At 43.9% G+C, this 20,342-nt stretch overlaps 1 protein-coding gene across 1 annotated transcript in view; it reads right to left on the bottom strand.

Annotated features, from left to right (window-relative positions):
• Positions 1–19,720, bottom strand: part of SUDS3 (suppressor of defective silencing 3 homolog (S. cerevisiae)) — a 31,284-nt gene extending 11,564 nt beyond the window's left edge. The window contains exons 1-7 of the mRNA XM_012650233.1: positions 19,401–19,720; positions 16,944–17,013; positions 13,976–14,031; positions 12,454–12,525; positions 9,664–9,683; positions 8,274–8,430; positions 394–489 (exon numbers count right to left, since the gene is read on the bottom strand). Of these exons, the coding sequence (XP_012505687.1) occupies positions 394–489; positions 8,274–8,430; positions 9,664–9,683; positions 12,454–12,525; positions 13,976–14,031; positions 16,944–17,013; positions 19,401–19,542 (613 nt within the window). The 5' untranslated portion in view covers positions 19,543–19,720. The remainder of the gene's footprint in view (positions 1–393; positions 490–8,273; positions 8,431–9,663; positions 9,684–12,453; positions 12,526–13,975; positions 14,032–16,943; positions 17,014–19,400) is intronic.
• Between the last annotated feature and the right edge of the window lie 622 nt (positions 19,721–20,342).

The raw sequence follows: 20,342 nt of genomic DNA, 5'->3' as shown, positions 1-20,342 counted from the left end.
AGATAACTGAGGCACATAAAAGCAGATATTACTGTCCTCATTTTACAGTTGGAAGGTGGAAAATTATAGGTGGAAAACTTAAGGTACATGAAGTTTTCAGATGCCCCTGAATCTTGAAGTTAGTCTTAAAACCAGGTTGAACTTTGAACACAAAGTACCCTTCCAGATAACTATTCTCTATTAATCTCTCCCACTAAAAGCAGTAGCAATTGAGGACAGACTCCAATAATAAAATGGCTATGGTCAACCACTCTCCCATGAATACTTCACATCTGCTTTCCAATCAGTTATTACTATTTTCTGTAGGACAATGGCCATGTACACTCTATCAAATGGATAAGCAAAGGATTCAACAGTCTTAAGAAGTGATTAAAGCTTGATGCAAATGGATATCAGGAGCAGGTTTCCTCCTCTTGTCTGGGATGGGAACAGGATCGTTTGGCCGCCTCCGCAACTTTCTGGTCATGATAGGCTTCACTTCCATAGAATCTGTGGCAAGAATGGAATGGGTAAATCTATCCAACGCCCCCTTAAAGTCAGTCAGTAAGAATTTCTATAGCGTACAAATATCTGCCCCACAGATACCTAATCAGAACTGTCTTACTGGGGATGTTTGGTCTACACACAGCCCAAGCCAGATACCCTATTACACTTTAGAAAGCGCCCATGCTTATAAGATTCAGAAGCCTAGGTACACAGCCCTCTCAGAAATGCAGCCCTACAGCCTAGCGTGATAACCACTGTAGGTGTCTCTCCAGCACCCTCAAAAACTACGGCTATTATTCCTCTCCTTCAGATTAAGAAGTTCCAGAGTTGCAGGCTCTTGGGATTTTAAGGAACCTTGGGGTCATCTCAGTCAACTAATTTCTGCTGTTCCCAGAGAATGCGTGTTCTGAAGCCCACTGGTATAAAAGGCTCTCTTAGAGACCACTGGCCTCAGTGCCGACATTTCTATATTAAGTCCTCGTTCACAGACTCAGACCCCTTTTTTCTTTTGTAACCTTTTGTAGCTACTTGACTATCAAAAATAATACAATGAAGGCTCATAATAAAAGCCTCTTTCCTTCTTTGCTCTGTAGTCTGACACTGCTGTGGACTCCCCATGCCTTAAAATCGCTCCTCGCCCAGCCGTGGTGCTCAAAGAGGCTGACTTGCCTCCTCGGAGCCCTTTTTTGCTTGCCTGCTCCCTGGATCCTGGTGATCTCTGGTGTCCTGTCACTCCTCAGGCTGTACCCCAAGCAATTTCCAGTCACCCCTCTGAATGGCACCCGGTACCCAACACTACACACTCTCCATGCTCCGAGCAAACTCATTTCTTCTCCTTGTTTCCCCTCCCAAGGCTGCCTCTTCCTCGGCATCTCAGGAGCATCAAATCTATTCATGCTTCCACGCTAGAAAACTATCTGTCATCTGAGATTTGTCTTCCTTCACCCGGGCATCAAGTTTACCAGAAACATCAGTTCTGCCTCAAGTCCACCCTTTCTCTTTTCACTGAGCCGTCAGAGTCTCTCCCATATCCCATCCATCCTCCCCTCCAAGTGATATTCCTAAGACACAAATCAGATTATTTTGCGCATCACTCTTCTTACTAAATATGTCAATGCCTTGCCACTCTCTAAACAATAAAAGCCAAGCCTCACTTCTGCTCTTCCTCCCTTCTCCTTCGTTCACACTGACTGTGTGTGCAAGCTTTTAGCTATTCTGTTACCCAGAATAAAGGCACTAGACTTTATGCCTTTCAGATTCTGCACAGCCTGTCCTCTGTCTGGCTTCCTGTTTTCTGCCTGGCAAACTTCTACATAACATCCTTTGAGATGCAGTTCAATACTCCCCCTTCTGTGACAGCCTCCAAAGGCAGAGACTCCTTCCATTTTCCAAGTAACCAGAGCATCAGTACAAATGTCTACTATACCAAGTGCCACTTTGTTTATTATTATCCCATTTGAATTCTAATCCCAGTAGGGGCTTCACAAAGTCTTTTGCAGAACTAGATGAGGTCAAGCCTGGTCATGAGATAAAGTCAGTTTGTGATTATGTACACCGTCAGCAGAGCAGGCGGGGCAGCATTACGGAATTCTACCAAAGCAGTGTGTAGGATCTTAAGAGTATGTAATAAACGTGCTGTAAAAAGTCAAAAACTGTTTCTGCACACTGTTCTTAAGAAGAGAAATGGGTAATACTGAAAATTTTCTCTATGAATGGAGAGGAGGTAAAATAAAAAATAGAGATGTACAGAATATTCATAAAGGTGTAATTGGAAGTGAAAAGAGAGAAGATGACAGACGGACGGACACACACACACAGACATCCCTCCCTGGGAACAGGGGGAAGCCTTCTAAAAGAAATCTCTTACCCTATGTGAGAGATTCTCCAGTTATGTACTGGCCAGTAGCGCAGCACAGTGGTTAAGAGCCGGGGTGTCACACAAATGTGGCCCTGAATCCCTGAGGCAGCTGAGTGACCAAAGGCCACACAAATGCTCTATGTCTCAAGTTCCCTCATCTAGAGAATAGAAGTATTAGTAACGCCTCCCTCACAGTGTGTTGTGTTACATGAGATGATACACGTGAAGCTTACTTAGCACAGGGCCTGGCATAACAAGAGTTCAATCACTGCAACTTTTCATTATGATATTTGCAGGCAGGAAAAAACTATACAAAGATCTTTTTTAAAAGTCAAACTATAAACAGCTGAAAAGAAGTTATAGGCTTGAAGGCAACTGATGTCAACTGTGAGGCTTTGCAACATTCAGAAATAATTTGGAAAACAAAGTGTAAAGGGAGCTCACCCCATCCAAGAGAACGGCAAAGAAAAAGCATGTAGCCCACGAACATATTATGGAGTGTTCTGTCCACCAGAGTATGGCTAAGTGCACCCTGCTCTGTCAGCTGCCAAGGTTGGGGAGTGGGGAATGCAGGCAATGCATAATGGAAGTAAGCCAAGTACAGGCATAGCTCAGAGCATTTGGGAATAATATCATGTCTGATCGCAGCCATTAAACTCAGAAAATCATAACTGCATCACTTACAAATTGGGAAATATAATCAACTTCTTCTTAAGAAATGGTGAAAAACAATCCATTTTATTAGCCTGGTCACGGCAATAACCTGATGAATTTTATCCAAAGACTACTTCTGCAGAAGGAAGGTACTCTGGAGAAGACCCTAAAATTTACCAGCATGTCTCCACCACCACCTAGGGGAAAGGAGGCAGCAGGAACAGTCCTGGCCAGTGGCCCAGGTGGAAGATGTAATTTGATGAGGAGATCAATGTGTAAGTACCACAGCCCCATAGCCCTAAGAGTATCCACTTAAGTCACCTTGCTCCAATGCCAGGGTTGCCTAGTTGGCTTCTAGGGTGGATTTTTCACAGAAGGATGGGATAGCCTGACCATCTGGGTCTGAGTCTAGAAAGTTCTATCCCCCGCTATAAGCAACAAGTTGGCTTTCTGAATTTATAACATCAGTCCCCTGTGAGTTTGGCCAGTAATTATCCCAACCAGCTCAATCTGGGTACAGTGACATGCACAACCCCCTCCCCCCAAAAAAAGCAAACTTCCAGAACTGAAGCTCAGACCTGAGTGTAGAGTGTGACAACCCTGGAGAAGACACCTGAGCAGAAATTCAGTCTTTCTCTCAGACATCATGCACCAACCACAGAACACCTCTAAGCGACTTGTATTAGAAAGCCTCTCTGATCCAGAGCACTCTCCATAGGTCTGCTTCAGTGGGGATACTACTCGTGGAATCTCATTGAATATCAAACAATCCAACCAGATTTGGGAGAGAAAACACTGAACGAGCAATGAGACCAGGTAAACAACTCCTCTCCAAACCATCTTGTAGTATGATCTTTAATGGTGTGAATCCTATTGCTCTACTCACCAGAAAACCTGATAGATAGATACAGGCACCCCCAACCCCCACCCCACCTCCAGGTAGCACTGGGTCTGCCATCTAAGAAATGGGAGCACAGGTTGAATCGATGCTAGGTAGAGGCATTACAGCACAGTCCCTATAGAGAGATATTCCTGACAAATTAATTACTGCAATTAAATACGATTACCAGTTTACTGGCTGGACTTTTCTTCTGTACTTCCCTTGGCCTATTCATTCACTTCCAACAGCTCACCTGCCTATACAGTGTACAACTACAGTAAAAGCTTCATTTTAACATACTTTGACCACTAAAACAAGCTCATACTTGTTTAGCTATTGGAAAAAAAAAAACTGCAATGATTCAAAGGAGCATCCTTAAGAAACAGGATATAAGTGGCAGAAAGAAAAGCCACTGCAGGGTACACACCATATCAGACTGGCAATGACCTCCAAACCGGGGAGGGGGGGGGGGCAGGGCAATGTAGGGCTAGACTAGAGGCCCAGAGCAATCCCCAGGACACCCCACACCCCTCTCTAGTGGGATGGCAGGTGCATGAGTGTTGTCACAGATCAATGCTGCAGTGGCAACCATAAATGAATGCCTAGAGGTGGGAAGCTGAGATACAAATCAAGGTCAGGTCTTTGGAGGCCAAATCAGGATAGGAATAAAGTTGCTCATATAGAAGGGATGGCATGTACAGAGTAAGTCAATCAAGGCTTCCTCTCCGCACCCTCAACCATGTTAAATGGCCTGGATTCCACCGTATTAGCATCAGGAAAGAACATCTTGAAGACAAGTTGACTCTACCCAAAAACCCAGGTCCACCTCTTCCATTCTCCCCGCTCCCCACATATTTGTGTGGGACCCGCTTCTCCTTGCCTTGACTTCCAGCCTCCCCTACTCATTAACATCTGTTAAGTACCATGTGACACTCACTGCTCCTATAGTAGTACAACGACATACACCTTAATGTTTAAAAAAAAAAAAAAAAAAATCAGTAAAAACAACCCTGTCAAATCTTTACCTTCACTTAGGGCCCTCTTTCTCAATACTGCATTATGTTGGGGAAGACAGGGAAGCTGTGTCTGCTTTGCAATTGTCAAAGCATAATCTCCTTGGGCACACAAAACTTACCCATTAGCCTAATTTTGTGAGTCGCTTAGTGCCACAGGTATCCATGGTATCTATAGAGAATCAGTATAATGTGGTGGTTAAGAGAACACACTTGGAATCAGACAAATTCTGGCTTAACCACTATGTATCTTCGGGAGACTTTGAGCAAATGGTTCCATTTCTTTGAGCCTGCAAATAGTACCCCCACTGAAGCAAACCTACGAAGAGTCCTGTGAAATCAGAACGACACCCCACTCAAAGGGAGCTGAGCAACTAAACGAGGCTACAACTTCCCAACCCCTGAGTGCTTCCTCCACGTACCAGCCACTTTTTGAAACACCTTATAGGCATCAGCTCTTCTCACTTCCACACCACCACCCCTGCCCCTGTAGGTTCTATCCTCTCCTTGCCAAATGAGAAAATCCTACCTCAGAACTAAGTCCACGACAGAGCCAGGATTCACCCCAGGTCTGTCAGCCTACAGAGGTAGCTCTGATGTTTTTAGACAATGCCTGGCTCAATGGAAGTGCTCAGGAAACAGACTTCTATCTTGACACTGTCATGACTCATGGTACCAGCTAGGAATCCAGTATCTTCTAAAGGAAACTCACAGGCTTTCCCGAGGTCCCGAGTAGCTTCCACAGGGACCTGAGGGCTGGAAGATGCCCCTGGTGAGCAAGAACTAATGAAAAAAAATGAAGTGGCACTTGGACTGTTGGAAGAAAGGAGAAAAGGCAGCTGTTCTAAAGACAACAGGAAAAATACATTAAAAATGACAAAAGCTCCCCACATTTTAAAGCTCATTAAGTTCTCAATGATTATTTGGGTTACTTACAATCTTGGCCTCAACTCAGAGAAAACTCACACTCATGTATTCTCTCTATAACCTCATTACTTGAAGTGCAGTCCTACCAAGCAGCCCTGGGAGGTGGTTAAAATGCAGGGTCTCGGCCCCCACCCCAAACCCCCTGAAATGCAGAGTCTGCATTTTATCAAGATCCCCAGGTGATCCATATACACACAACAGCTGGAGAAGCACTGACCTATAACTCATTCTAGCTCCTTTATCTATAGTACACCTTTCCACCTGTACAGCCCAGTTTCCGTAAGTTCTCCACAAGAGGTCTGGGTGGTGAAAAGTACGTCCTGCCAATTCCTACGGAGGTCTGTAAATGCTTTAAGCCACGGTTGGACAGGCAGGTTGCCAAATACACCTGTTTCCGGTGGGTTATCTGGACTATGCTTCTCATCAGCCTCTTATTCTACTTTGTTTTTCCAGATATCTTCCTGTTGAACCAGAAAGGGAGACTTTAAAAAATATCTTTTTGGTGCAGAGCTGGGCAACATTAATACTGGGCATCAATCCACAAAGGTGAAATAAGTCACTCAATTAGAGGAATGAAATCAGGCCTTTAATCCAACACCATAGCAGCACCATCTGTGGAAGGGCTAATTACCCTTCTAGCTCCAGTGCCTTTTCTTCCAACACTCTATCATTACCTTGGCAGTGCCTTCCATACCAAGGGTACCAAATGGCTTGAGGAAGGACACTGGTACCTTTAATGCCCATTGCTAGCTTTAAGTACTTCTATAATCTATTTCTACTGTGTTACAAATGATTTCTCCACATTTATTTGTCTTTTCTACCCTGGCAGACTCAGCCTCAAGTCACCGAGGATGCCTACTGTCCCCGTTAAGATTCTGGCTGTAAAACAGCCTGGCCAAACAACGTCTATCGCTTGTTAATAATCAGGATGCCAAATCACAAGTAAGGTGATGATACCCTTCCCTGCACATGGAAAGGGAGCAGCTATAAACTGACAATATTTCCCAATAGCCTAATGAAGGCTCCCAAACATCTGGTGGCACTAGCAGAGAGCAATGAGGCATCAATGCCAGTCTCCACCATCATCAAAGAAAATGGTGTGTAGGTCAAAAAGCAGGCAGGCAGGCACCAGACAAGGCCCCACAGTGCTACCTGTCTCAAAGCACTGCAACAAGAACAAGACGGTGCTGTCGGAAGCTGCTGTTTTAGCATTCAATCTCACACACACAAAAAAAACATTTCTGAGCCTCTTTCAGAGGCCTTCAAGGAACTCACTTCTTTTGCCAAGTCTTTCAATGAGGAAGCTATCAGAGGAGAGATTTTTCAAGAGTCAGACTCCACCGCAAGCACAACCACGCTCTCTTTAGTGTACCATGGGGACTGGAGCCAGAGTCTGTGTCAAACAGAGGGCCAGGATGGTTCACATGTAGGGGGAAACACAGATCTTAACTAGATAGGTTTAATTCCAAAGTCAGCCCCAAGAACTTCCATAGAAACGTTGCATTTCCTATGACACCCCGCTAAAATGAGACATGCCAGAGCCCCAGTGCCTTCCCAACATAATTATGAGTTAAATTTTGGGGTGTACAGGAGGCAGGCCACCTCCATAATCAAGTGACAAACTCACCACTGACTTGCCTTGCAGTATTTGCCAAGTTCCAAAATAGCGAGTTCAAGCTAGTTCCCTGTATCCTTCTAGGATCCATCAGTCTGCCTATGGCAACAGAGGAGGCGGCCCATATTGTTTCTCCCTTCGACTTGCCTACAACCTGCTGAGTTTCCATATGTGGATTTACTAACCCCTAGAAGGCTAGGAAGGGATTTGCCCTGAGTCTCATGCAACTTTACTACCTTTATAGGAAAATACTTAAGTTTAGCTACACTGTTGGAACGGTATCAAGTCTTTCTGAAATGTTCACAGTAACACCTGGCAGAGGAGATCTAATACCACAGATGACACAGTCGAAAGCCTTTGTTCTCACATCTAGGTGAAAGGAAGACAATATTTTTCCTGTAATTAAGGCAGACAGGAAAAGCAGCGAATTCCCATCACCAGAGATGGAGTTGGGTAAATAATCTGGGAACACAACAAAGACACAAACAGCAAATGACCCAAGAATTAAGAGCATGAGCCAGAGATTGCAATTACTATTAAAGATCTACCATTTATTGAATACCTGTTATGTACAGGACACTATACTAGGCACTCATGTCTAACCACAACTCTGTGAGATAGGGTATGATCAGCCCCATTTTAAAGTGAAGGAAACAGACTCAGAGAAGTTAAGCAGCTTGACTAAGGTCACACAGCCAATATAAGGTGGAGCTGGAACTCTGATCTGTGAGGTCAAAGTCCACTTTCCTTCACCTTACTCTGCTTTTGAGATACAAGAGGGAAGCAGTAACTGCAGCCCCCTCAGGGCTCTCAGGACCCCGCCCAGTGGGGCTTTCATACCTCCAGTGAGTTCCATTGTCAGCTTTTCATTTTCAATCATCTTCTTCTTTTCTTCCAGCTCAGCAATCAGGTTCTCTTTCAGCTCAACTTTCTTGTCTTCAAATTCTTTCACTGCTGCTTTCTTTTCTTTAATGTAATTTCTTTCCACTTGTTCCGTCTGAGCAAAAGAGAAACATAGGCTAGGAGGACATGGCCTGGGAGCCAGGGCTGCAACCAGAAAGAAGCCTGGTTCTGTCCTGAACAGCAAAGAAAACGCCTTTATTGTAAACATGGGAACTATAGGTTCATTCACATACACAGTTGCAGTAACAGGGTGTCTGGGAGCAAGTTTTCCAATGAAAACCACAAAAATCAAACCACACGACTTTTGCTTGTTTTTTGAGTACACATCACTTGCTATTCAGGTATTTTCTCTTTTCCATCTTATATTTTACAGCTTTTATATTAAACAAAAACAAATTTCTCAAAGATAGTAAATAATTCCTTTTAAAGATACAACTTCAAAGGAAAACAGATTCCAGATGAAATATCTATATTCAAAATTACAAGATATTGAGGCCAGATGGTGTGAGTTACTATTATTTTTTGATACTTACAGCAAGAAAAAATAACTGCTATAGTAGATCACTTATTAAATGCCTGAACCCTGAAATACTCTAACATCAATAGCATACTAAATAAAAACTGTACATGCACCATTTAAAATCTCACCATTGTAGTAAGTGACAAACGAGGGGGCCTATGGAGGCCTGTGGCAGCAGACTGTGTGACACTTGGCTATGACTGATGATGTGCATTGAACTGAACTAAAATGTGTTCCAATAATGTGGCTCTGAAAAACCATGACCTTCACAAAATGTACCCCCCGACCAAACACACACACACACACATGCTAGCCACCCTGGGAGCACTACACCATTCGAGACTCAGGCCCTCATCTCTATACTGTAGCACCGATCCTGACAGAGAAGCAGCACACAGGTGTCCATGGAATGAAAGGAAAAATTTAAAAATCTTTCTTACTAGCCTAGAGAGTTTCAGCTGTAAACAGAACAGAATTCAGAGATTAGGCTGCTTCAAGGACCAATATCAAATTATTAGGCCATTATAATTCAGACATATTTCCGAACAGCTTTAATGTGAAATAAAAGTCAACAAGAAAGCAGTGAGGGGTGAGTATTCTTTAATCCTCTGTGATAAGCAGAGGCTGCCCAATCAGAAAATGAACAGACAGAATGTCTGAATTGTGATAATGTCCTTTAGTCTAACAGAACAGTGATGAAGGCTTCCAAACTATCTATTTGGTGACAGATAGAAAGGTCACCAGACTGGAGAGCAAGATTCCAGTCTCAGAAAGAGCCTACAAACCCCAAAGATCCGTGATACTTACTTCCAGCTGGAGGAAGAGTTCTGAAAGAGATAAAAAGTGCAATTAGATTCGCTAGGCTATGTCACCTTTCTAGACAGTGATGTTAGCATTCATTTACAAGCAGTAATTGCTTCCTGAAAGCACAATACACAAAGCAAATGTTTTTGTCAGTTAAAATGCTGATATGTATGAAAGTAAAGGATGCAAGAAGTTAGGTGTCTAGTTAAAACTTGACCCTGAACAGATCTGCTCTGGCAGTTCTGCCTGAGGGCAAAACTCGAGCAGCAGCAACCAAACTACCCTGGCAAAATAAAAGTTATCCCTTTTTTCACTCAGTCCACACCCTCTGACAGGCCTGAAAATAGCAGGGTGGGTCAAGAAGAAACAATGCAATTCCTCCAAAAGCAGAGTTCGTGTTGATGTTTTTAAAGCATCGTATGAAGGGCTCTGTGCAGTAAGGGCGCTCCCAAGGAATCCACAGGACAGAAGTTCTGAGTCCTCCCGGGCTTCACTATCAGGCCACCACACTCTGCTCTCTGGTCTCTCTGATCACACTCCCAAGTTTCTGATCAAATGTAGCCCCTTCCCTGAGGCCTTTTCTGATTACTCTTCACTCATACAGTTCTTCTCAGACACCTTAAAGTATCCACCCAACAGTATTCAACAGCTTATTTAGTACCCATTGTGTGCCAGGTGATTAGGAACACTTTACCCAGCAGCTCCCTCTACCACTAGATTGGTACTAGCTTACAATCCCCTCTGCAAACCCTGTATGTACTTGGAACAAAATAGGTCTGTGGCTTCCAATCTCTTCTGGGTGACAGTGGGTCTGCTACATACAGTCCACAAAGACTATCGGTAGACCAGTAACTCCAGGGGGTACTGTTCACCCTCTATTATATCAGGGGCCCCTTTGCAAACCTGGTAAATTCTACAGACCCATTCCCCAGAAAAAAAGCACATATGCCACGCATGAATACTCCATAGAATTTTGACAGTTCCAGGAACCCCAGATTAACAGCCCAGATGCCAATTAACAGTTGTTGAGCGAGAAAATTAATTGAGGAAAAAGATAGCACACTGATTTTCTAATCCCCAGAAGCCCTACCCACTTTGACACTAGGACTCACTGGACACAGGAGCCCAGGCACACCGAGCCCAACATGCCTCACTCTTATGACTGCTTCAGACGTACACCACGCATGAACAGGCCAGAGTGCTGAAGTCCTGTGCCATTCCGAGAAATCACATACTGTACCAGCAACTCAAAATGACAATTAGCACTTAGAGGTAGTGCTTGTAATTTTAGTTAAAGCAGCCAGATACCAGACACTACTAAAGCAGGTGGATTATCGCTGCACAGAATGTGCTTTTTAAAGCTGAGGTAGTGACTGATTTAGGAGCCCTTCTGCATTTTTACCTGGAGGAAAGAAATGTTTATGAAAGAACACATGAGGACAGGATTGAGAGTCTGCGAGCAGAATGAAAACAACTCAATACTCAGCCTGCTGTTCTAACTTAAGAAAAATGGCTCACATCAATTTTTTTCCTTATTTACATCTTATACTGAGTCCATGAGGTATTAGTGCTCCCCTTTGCAGGGGGGGAAACTGAGGCTTCAAGAGCAAAAGGCACAGATGTAAAATGATAGAGAGGGGATCTGAACCTAAGACCCTCTCCTTCCACAATGCCACCTCCTTTACCTGCTAAAGGGGAAGTCTAGGAAGAGGGCTGAGGATTTTAAAGATGTCCCACGGAGGTGCTACAGGAACTCAGAGTAGAATGGGGACAATGGGAGGGGCCGGCAGGAGGTGGAAGGGCAGAGGGTTAATGGCTGTGTCTCCATTTTCCCAGTGCCCCCACACCCTTCAGATGCTTTTCTATCTGTTAGTGTACACTGGACATCTTCTCACTGGGGGGAGAGAGTGAAGGATTCCATCGATACAAGGTTGGAAAGTCGCTGGATCAGAACCCAAGAGGACGGCAGCACAAGGAAAGGCATGCAGCCACCATCTAAAACTCAACACCCACCATCGGGGGAGCATCCACCCTGCTGGCACCCAGGATGCTGGATGATGGCGAGCTTTAAAATTCAACACACACAAAAGATTTCCTGTAAGCTCAGGGACCCATGTTTACACACTCTGAACAGGTGTCACATCTCACTTTCTGCATGATTCTTTAACTCGTATTGTTCCTTAATGTGACTCATGTGGATCTCTTGTGAACGCAGCGGTGAGTTTCCTAGAGTCAATGTGTTACACGACATTATACTGCTCAGTGCTTAGACATGGCACATGCACACACATTTTTGTTGAACAAATACATTTACTGTATACAGCAGATCAGAAGCGTGCTTTTTCTCTAAATGCTTATAACACAGTACTTTGGGGAATTAAAAAGAGGATGCCTCCTCCCCAGCACAGAATACTGAAACAAACTTGAAGCAGGACTAACACAACCTACACTCCTTTTTCCACATCAGCACTTCTGATTGCCCATTAGGCCAGTCATGTGGGCCACGAGCAGGAAGGTGCAAGACTACCATTGGGGTACCAGGGAGAACAACCTGACCACAAGGAGTCACCACTGACACCCCTGAGTACTGGACCATTCTTTGGTAACTGGAAGAAAAGATGAAATAATTTTACATAACTGTAGCTTTGGAGTCTCTCTTCCCCTAAACTCTCTCCCTCCAGTGGAATATCTGAAATATGTTTTGGAGAATAGCACTTAGGGCCACATTACATCAATGATCAGCAAATGGTGGAAAGTTTGAAAATGATTCATTTCCATTTAAAAGAGCCTTACCTGCATTTCGTATCCTCTCTTTGTACTGCTGATCTAGTTTTTTCATTCTCTTCTGATATTCCTGTAATGTACCTGATTTTGAGCATGTAAAAAATAAAGTTATTTTGAAGATTCTACATTTTGTTTTCTAAAATCATTCTCTAGCACTAACAGTGACTGCTTTTAGTAACAACACAGTAAAACACAAACCGAGGAAAGCTACACCTCAGCAGTTAACTGGACTCTGGTTCTCAACCAAGGCACACAGCAGAAACCACCTGGGGACTATTCTGAGTCCACCTCGACCTAGTACATCGAGACTCTCTAGGGACTGAGGGGGAGTGGAAAGGTACTGACACCAACTGATTCTGATCACTTGTTGCAATAGTCTGAGTCATAGGCCTCCCTTTCCTGGAAAGGGTTCATTCTTCTTCAGTAAGGTCCAGGTCAACATTGTCCAGCAAAACTTGCTGCAACAGTGGAAATGTACCACATTTGCACTGTCCAATATGGTAGCCACTAGCCACGTGTGGCTATTTTAGCACTTCAATTTGCTAGTGCGATTGAGGAACCGAATTACTAATTTTATTTAATTAAATTTAAATAGCCACAAATAGCTAGTGACACAGTATTAGATAGCTCAGGTATAGATTCTAACCAAATCTCTACCCAGTTCATTGCTCTTCCCCCAGAGGAGCTAATTATGAGGGGGACGATTTGTAGGGGGAATTATTTTCTGATCATAATGCTTGTCCGTGGGCTCATCCAACGGAGTAGATCACCCTCAAGCAATAAAAGAACCTAGTAGGAAAGCAATTTCACTGATGAGGGAACTCCACCATATGAAGCCAAAGAGCTAATGGCAGCAGCTAATTGTCCCCAAGTTCTCATGATGTGCCCAACACTGTGCTAGGTACTCCTCATGCATAATCTCACCTACTATTATTTTCTTCATTTCACAGATCATAAAATAGATTAAGCAAGAAAGAAAGTGGCTGGCCCAAGGTCACATTATTAGAATGTAGTGAAACTAGGACTCAAACCCCTCACAGAACTTGAGGTCCTGCGCTCTTACCGCCCCCCCCGCATGCCACACTGCCTTTAGCAGCCAGCAGCACTTGATGAGACAGACCCACTTTTAATTTACCAAGCAAAAAAAGAGAAAACACAGTGTAGATAATCCACAGTTCATTAACTCTTGGTTTAAAAAGGATAGTAAAACTTTATTCTTTGGTAACAATGTCCCTTCTAAAAATATCTAGCTTTAGGCACAGTGATTTTCAACTCATGCTCCATAGAAAGTCTCGAATAAGATTTCATTTGAAGAAAGCACTTGATATGTATTGGAAATAAATTAATTAAAAATAAAAGTTTGAAAATCACCACTTTACTGACAGCAAAAGATAGCAAAATGTGTACTGGGTCACTAAAATCAAATAGACCAAATTTTAAATCACTCCCACAAAGAAGTGAAATACAGATTTCAAGGGTTTGTAATATTAAGAAGTATATTTACAAACAAAAGATTCAACCACACACCAACCTTCCTGTAGTTGTTGCAACTGCCTCTTGAGAGAAGCCAGTTTGTCCTGATACATCCTACAAAAAAAAAAAAAAAAGCCACACTGAAAGATAAAAACATTCAACACTCAATTCCAAAATTATCTACCCACAGAACTGCTGGGAATGTCATTAACATCTTTCAGGGGAGAGAGGAAACTAAAGTCAGCTAGTTGGTTTAAAATATACCAGTAGCTACAGGGACCAGAAAGGGACAAGAACCCTGAATCATATCCTAATTTTGTAGATTCTCCTGACTTATCCCAACTTTCAAGAATCAGTCTAAATCTGCAACTATGAAGACAGATTTTTTTAATAAATGACACTAATAAACAGGCGAGAACACACAAAGAAAAACTGAAAGTATGATGTTACTGTCCTCTGGATTTTGAAGCATAAGTAACACATATGCAGACAAAAATGGAGAAATGGCATTAAACACAACTCTTATATCAACTCTACAATTAGATTATAAAATTCCAAAGGAGTAAGATTATGCCCTCAGCATCTTTTTCTATACAGAAAGTGTAAGCACTAAGTCAATAAACCTTCACGTCACTTTTTAAAGTACTGCTCTTTTAGGATCAGAGAAATAACAGTAATTCAGAAACAAAAGTTAAAATGCAGCACTTATTTGTAACCCCAGCTGGATGAGAACACACAGCACACACAAAGCAAAAGAACTTGGCATGTTACTTTTTTCTTCTCACATCTAATGGATTATAGGCAATTATACACTCCAGCAAGTCTGTTTGATGGTAGAGTCCACAAGTAAATCCCATTTCGGCAATATTTTTCCTCCTACCTGAAAAACACCTCCGATTTCACAGTGACAAAAACAGGATTCTCAACCTGAAAGAACCGTGTCGCACACACAACAGGCACAATAACCTTCTGGTATATGTGTTACCAAAGCAAGCACACAGGCACAGTAACATTTTGATTACTCAAATAAAAGCTGTAAATACAACCCAGTTCTTTACAGGTGGAGGAAAAGGGAGGCAGAATCTGAGAATCACCCAGGTCTGATGCTTTTAGGGCAGATTCTGATGTACTCTCAATGCCCACCTTGAATCACACAAGGCCTTCAATTCTAATCAAAATTATTTTCTATATCATCAAATACTAAAAGGGAACAATCAATTAAAAAATCATCTCAAACTGCTTAAACATATTCAGAGGAGAGGGAATGGATCAGTAAACCATGCCAAGAAGTATCTGGAACCCAAGGCATTACATCTTTCACCACATTGAGGGTGCCAGCCAATACCTTTGCAGTCTGAGTCTATCTTTGAAAGAGAATACCGACAGACTGAAGAAGTAAACAGAAGAAAAAAAAAAAAGCAGATCCGTGAAAACCATGTATGAGAAAAAGAACAGGTAAGTGAAAATACATCTCAAATGGGTCAAGGTGAATCAATTCAAGCTTTTTGCTTCAAAGAGAAGAAAAAGCAGAGTTTCAGGAACAAAACTGGTAGAGCATTATGAATTATTAAAGGAATCCTTCTTTATTCGGCACTGTTCAGACTTAGCTGAATTACCCCTTTGGGTTCTAAAGCATGAAAAGGATGACAGACTCCAGAAGATGGCCATAAAAAATTTACAAATAGGACCTAAAAGGAAAGGAATATAGATTATTTAAAGGCAAGGAATTATGAAAGTCTAATCAAGATCCTCAAATACATTCAACAAATACATACTAAATGTATTTTATACGGTCTTCCATCTGCACGTATGCTAAAAGTGAGTGGGGCTTCCGTTTCTCTAGACATGTTTGGCTGTGGCTGTCTGAAGACAATGAGGACAAGTGCAAATGTGGACAGAGCACGGGACCAAGAGCCAGCAGCCCTGCTTTCCAGTCCTGGTTTCCCTAAGCTGTCCAAGCCCCCAGCACGTTGGTTAGCACACAGCTGATGCTCAGTGAGCCATCTGAGAACCCCGCTGCTTCTAGACATCATTTATCCTCTCTGTATGCCAGTTTTCATATCTTAAAAAAAATGAAGTGGTAAAAGGTTCTCTCCTGTTATATGGCCTTATTCCCTCTCCTGTGATCATTTCTCTCAAGGTCGTTTCCAGCCCACCCTCAAAAAAGTCTTATTTAGCCGGGCACGGTGGCACACCCCTATAGTCCCAGCTACTCAGGAGGCTGAGGTGGGAGGATCACTTGAGCCCAGGCATTCAAGGCTGCATTCCAGACTGGGTGGGAGAGTGAGCCCTCATCTCTAAAAAAATGAAAAATAGGCCAGGCGTCGTGGCTCATGCCTGTAATCAATCCTAGCACTCTGGGAGTCTGAGGTGAGAGGATTGCCCCAGGTCAGAAGTTTGAGATGAGCCTGAACAAGAGCAAGACCCTGTCTCTACCAAAAATAGAAAAAATTAGCTGTGTGCAGTGGCACACTCCTGCACTCCCAGCTACTAGGTAGGCTGAGGCAGGAGGATAGCTTGTGCCCAGGAGTTTGAGGCTGCAGCAAGCTATGATCACACCACTGTACTCTACCCAGAGCGACAGACCAAGACTGTCTCAAAAAAAGTTTTCTTTAAATTAAAAAATTAAAAATCAAGAGTCTTATAACAGGGAGACTATTAAATGGGACTAAAAGTGGGAAAATTGTACATATCTATGTGGTCTTTGGAAGCACTATGGTCAAAAACATACACAGAAGGTCACTACAGGTTGAGTAGCCCTTATCTGAAGTGCTTGGGACCAGAAGTAATTCACATTTTTTTGGATTTCAGAATATTTTCATTATACTTACCAGCTGAGCATCCCAAATCCAAAAATCTGAAATGCTTCAATGAGCATTTCCTTTGCGCGTCATGCTGGTACTCAAGAAGTTTTGGATTTTGGAGCATTTCAGGTTTCAGATTTTTGGATTTGAGATGTTCACCCTGTGTAAAGATTTTGTTGTCAAGTCTATATTCCAGAGAAGAAACACAAAAATCATACTCACTGTTCCTTCATTTCTACATAGTCTTCTTCATCATGCTTTGCCAAGTCAGTTTCACTAGCATCCTCAGTATCTGAGTAAAAGTGGGAAGAAGGGTTAGTGAAAATTATAACTCAGAAAGTTGGTGACACCTGACACAGCTTAAGCTCTTAATGAACTCCTATAAAATGAATTTCATTGCAGGCCTGCATGAAGTCATCAGCAAAAATATGTTAAATACAGTCAGCCCCTGTTATCTGAGGACATAAAATCTGCAAATAGAGAGCGCCGACTGTAAAGGACTTGAGCAACCTCAGGTTTTTGTATCCATAGGGGTCCTGGAACCAATCCCCCATGGATACCAGGGGACAACTGTACTTCTGAAAAGAAAATCCCATTTTCAACTTATACACAGATTTATGCAAAGAGCTTGCTTTTATCTAAAGTGCAGCCACAGAATAGAGTGCATCAGACATGGGTAGTCATGGTCAAGGCTGTTATTTCTGCAGAAGCAAGAAGAATGGCAGCTCAGGAAAGGAAATGTGGACATGAGACCCGATACTACAGGCAGTTGAGCCTTACCGCTCCAAAAAAAAAAACACCAAAAAACCCTAGTATGTACATTCTCTCCTGGTACATGCCAGTTTGAACTCTTCACACATTTTTACATCAGATACACAGTCGTCCCTCAGTATCCACTGGGGACTGATTCCAGGACTTCCCTTGGATACCAAAATCCTGGGATGCTCAAGTCCCTGATACAAAATAGCGTAGTATTTGCAAATAACCTACATTCTCCCATATACTTTAAATCATCTCTAGGTTACTTATAATACCCAAGATAAGGTGTATACTACGTAAATAGTTGTTATACTGTATTTTCTAGAAAATAATGACAAGAAAACAAGTCTGTACAGGTTCATTAAAGATGCAATTTTTTCCCCCTGAATATTTTCAATCTGTGGTTGGGTGAATTCACAGATGTGGAACACACAGACATGGAGAGCCAACTCTATACAGTAACAAAAGAGAATCCAACACAAATAACTGAAATATTTTCAAAGTTACAACTAAAGGAAACTAGAAGGTGGCAAGATGATCAAACAAAAACTGTTTCAAAACATTCTAAACACTGTTCTTAGAACAAGCAAATGGCTGGAGTATCTACATAATTTCAACAGCCCCTGTATTTGAAGGGGGGGAAAAATCAATTTTGGTTTCACTGCTCCCCCTCGTGGGCATTAAAAGCAGTGCAAATGACTCACATTCAAACTCTCTAGTTAAACCTTGTCTTCAAATGTCGTTAAACCAAATGTAATCAGTTCCTTCAACTTTATGTCCTGCATATGTAGCTGCCTTTTGAAATATCCAAATCTCCACAAACCACTCTCCCTTCTTTCAGTCTGGAGGCCTTCACTGAGTTCCTGTCATGTGCCAGCCAGCCACATTACTTGGCACTTGGGAGACTGAGATGAATAAAACATACTCTTCATTCCAAACAGCTGGGGTAGCTTTTGCTCCACAGCCCTATTTTGTGCCAGAATGTTCCACTCAGATATAAGTCTCTTTTTATCTCCTCTTTCTTCTCCTGGACTTTTCTTATCTCTTCACCCTTCTCCTCCAGCCAGCTCCTTCCTCAATCCCTCCGAAACAGGACTCTACACTTGCCAAACCGTAAAGCCCAGTTTGAAAAGCAAGGTTCTAAGAGGCAGCAATGATAATATAAAGGGCACGGAACTGAAAACACAACACCTGGGCACCATTAACCAAATCCCCACCTCCCCCACTGCCCCAGTGGTGAAAACATTTACTGTTTAGTGTAAGTACCAGGCCAGGACTTAATATGCACATGTTTAATCCTCACACCTACCCTACAAAGTAGGCGCTGACAGTCCCATTACAGTTGGGTAAACCGAGGCTGAAAAGCCCAAGTTGCCCAAGGTTACAAAGCGGGGTTAAGTGACAGAACCAAATTTAAACCCAGATCTGGCTGACTCCAGGTCCTGTCCTTTTAACCAACCTGCCATTCTCAATTCTGTACTATACCAGCCAAAGTAGAGCTGACTTATACACTGGAGAAGGGGGGAAGGGGAGAGCGACTTGGGAACGAGAAGCAAACCGGGCTTTACTCTGATCCTCTAGGGAACAAAAAAGGAAATACTACGCTTGCTGAAGTCAAATGGATGACTTTTCCATTCCAACCAAACACTTGGGGGCGGGGGTAGAGTCTTAAAGGGACCTCCAGCTCTGACAACATCTAAGTCTCTTCTTCCCATAACGGTTGGGCGCAAAGTACCCAGGGCTTCCCCGCTTCCCCAGCGCAGGCTGAGGTAACTTCCCGGAGCCCCGCTCCTCCCAGCTGCCCCCCTCCAGCCAGCCCCGAGCCCCAGAGGCCGCCCCGCCCCTCTCTCGTGCTGCCCCACCCCCTCCCCCAGCGGTCCCACCCTCGCCCGGGGCTGCCCAGCGAGCTACTGGACTCACCTTCGTCCGACTCTCTGCCCCGACAGCTGCGCTCATCGTCCTCGGCGCTCTCCAACTCTTCGTCCTCCTCAGGGTAATACTCCGGGGCCGGCGGCGCCCCAGCCGGGGCTGGAGCCGGAGCCAACAGCCCCGCCGCACTCATGTTGCCTCTGGCCGCAGCTGAGCGTGTCTCCGGGAGACCGCGGCCACGCGCTCTGGGGCCACGACGTCCCCGTAGCAGCGCCCGAGAGGGCCCCCAACTCGAGGAGCGGGAGCCTCGGCGGCGACCCCTTCCCCGTCTCCTCCGAGCTCCGCCCCCCGCGCCCGCGCTCGGCAACCGGGGCCTCGCGCCGCAGGCGACTTCCGGGTCGCGAGCTGCCCGACGACGGCCTGACTCCGCCATCCTTGCGAAGGTGGGGAAGCCGCCGGACGCCCCCTTCGCCGCAACATCAACCCTGACATCGCCGTCTTAAAATCCTCACCGGTAGTGGGGTAGGGGGCGGAGGCAGGCTCTCTTGAGTTAGGCAAATCTTTGGGCAGGCCTGGCTGCGGCCAGGACCCCACGGCGCAGAGGAGATTTCCGGAAGCAGCCGCCAGGCGGCGCCTGGAGACAGAACTAATGCTAGGATCGTTAGCGACCTGAGGGGCGGGGGGCTTGCAGGGTCCATGGCAGGTGAAGGTGATCTCTAATTTAAGCAGGTGAACCACATGAACCGTCCCCTTAATAGGTCAGGAAAGCCAGACATTCAGAGTGTGCGTGATCATGCAGCAAAAAGGGATCCTGGCTCCTCCCCCGACTACTTGGAGCTTTATTAAGAACTAAAAGACAAAGATGCTGATATTCCATCCTGGGGTCAGCAAAACAGTATTTTCCCAGTTCTTGGGAATTTTTTCTGTTTGTATACGTTTACTTGGTAAGATGTCCTCCCTATTTTACAAATGAGAAGATGTCATTTGCCTAAA

This window comes from Propithecus coquereli, unplaced genomic scaffold (assembly GCF_000956105.1).
Source record: "Propithecus coquereli isolate 6110/MARCELLA unplaced genomic scaffold, Pcoq_1.0 Scaffold314, whole genome shotgun sequence".
Lineage (NCBI taxonomy): Eukaryota > Metazoa > Chordata > Mammalia > Primates > Indriidae > Propithecus > Propithecus coquereli.
The sequence above is the reverse complement of the archived record's forward strand: the minus strand, read 5'-3'. Positions and strand labels throughout refer to the sequence as shown.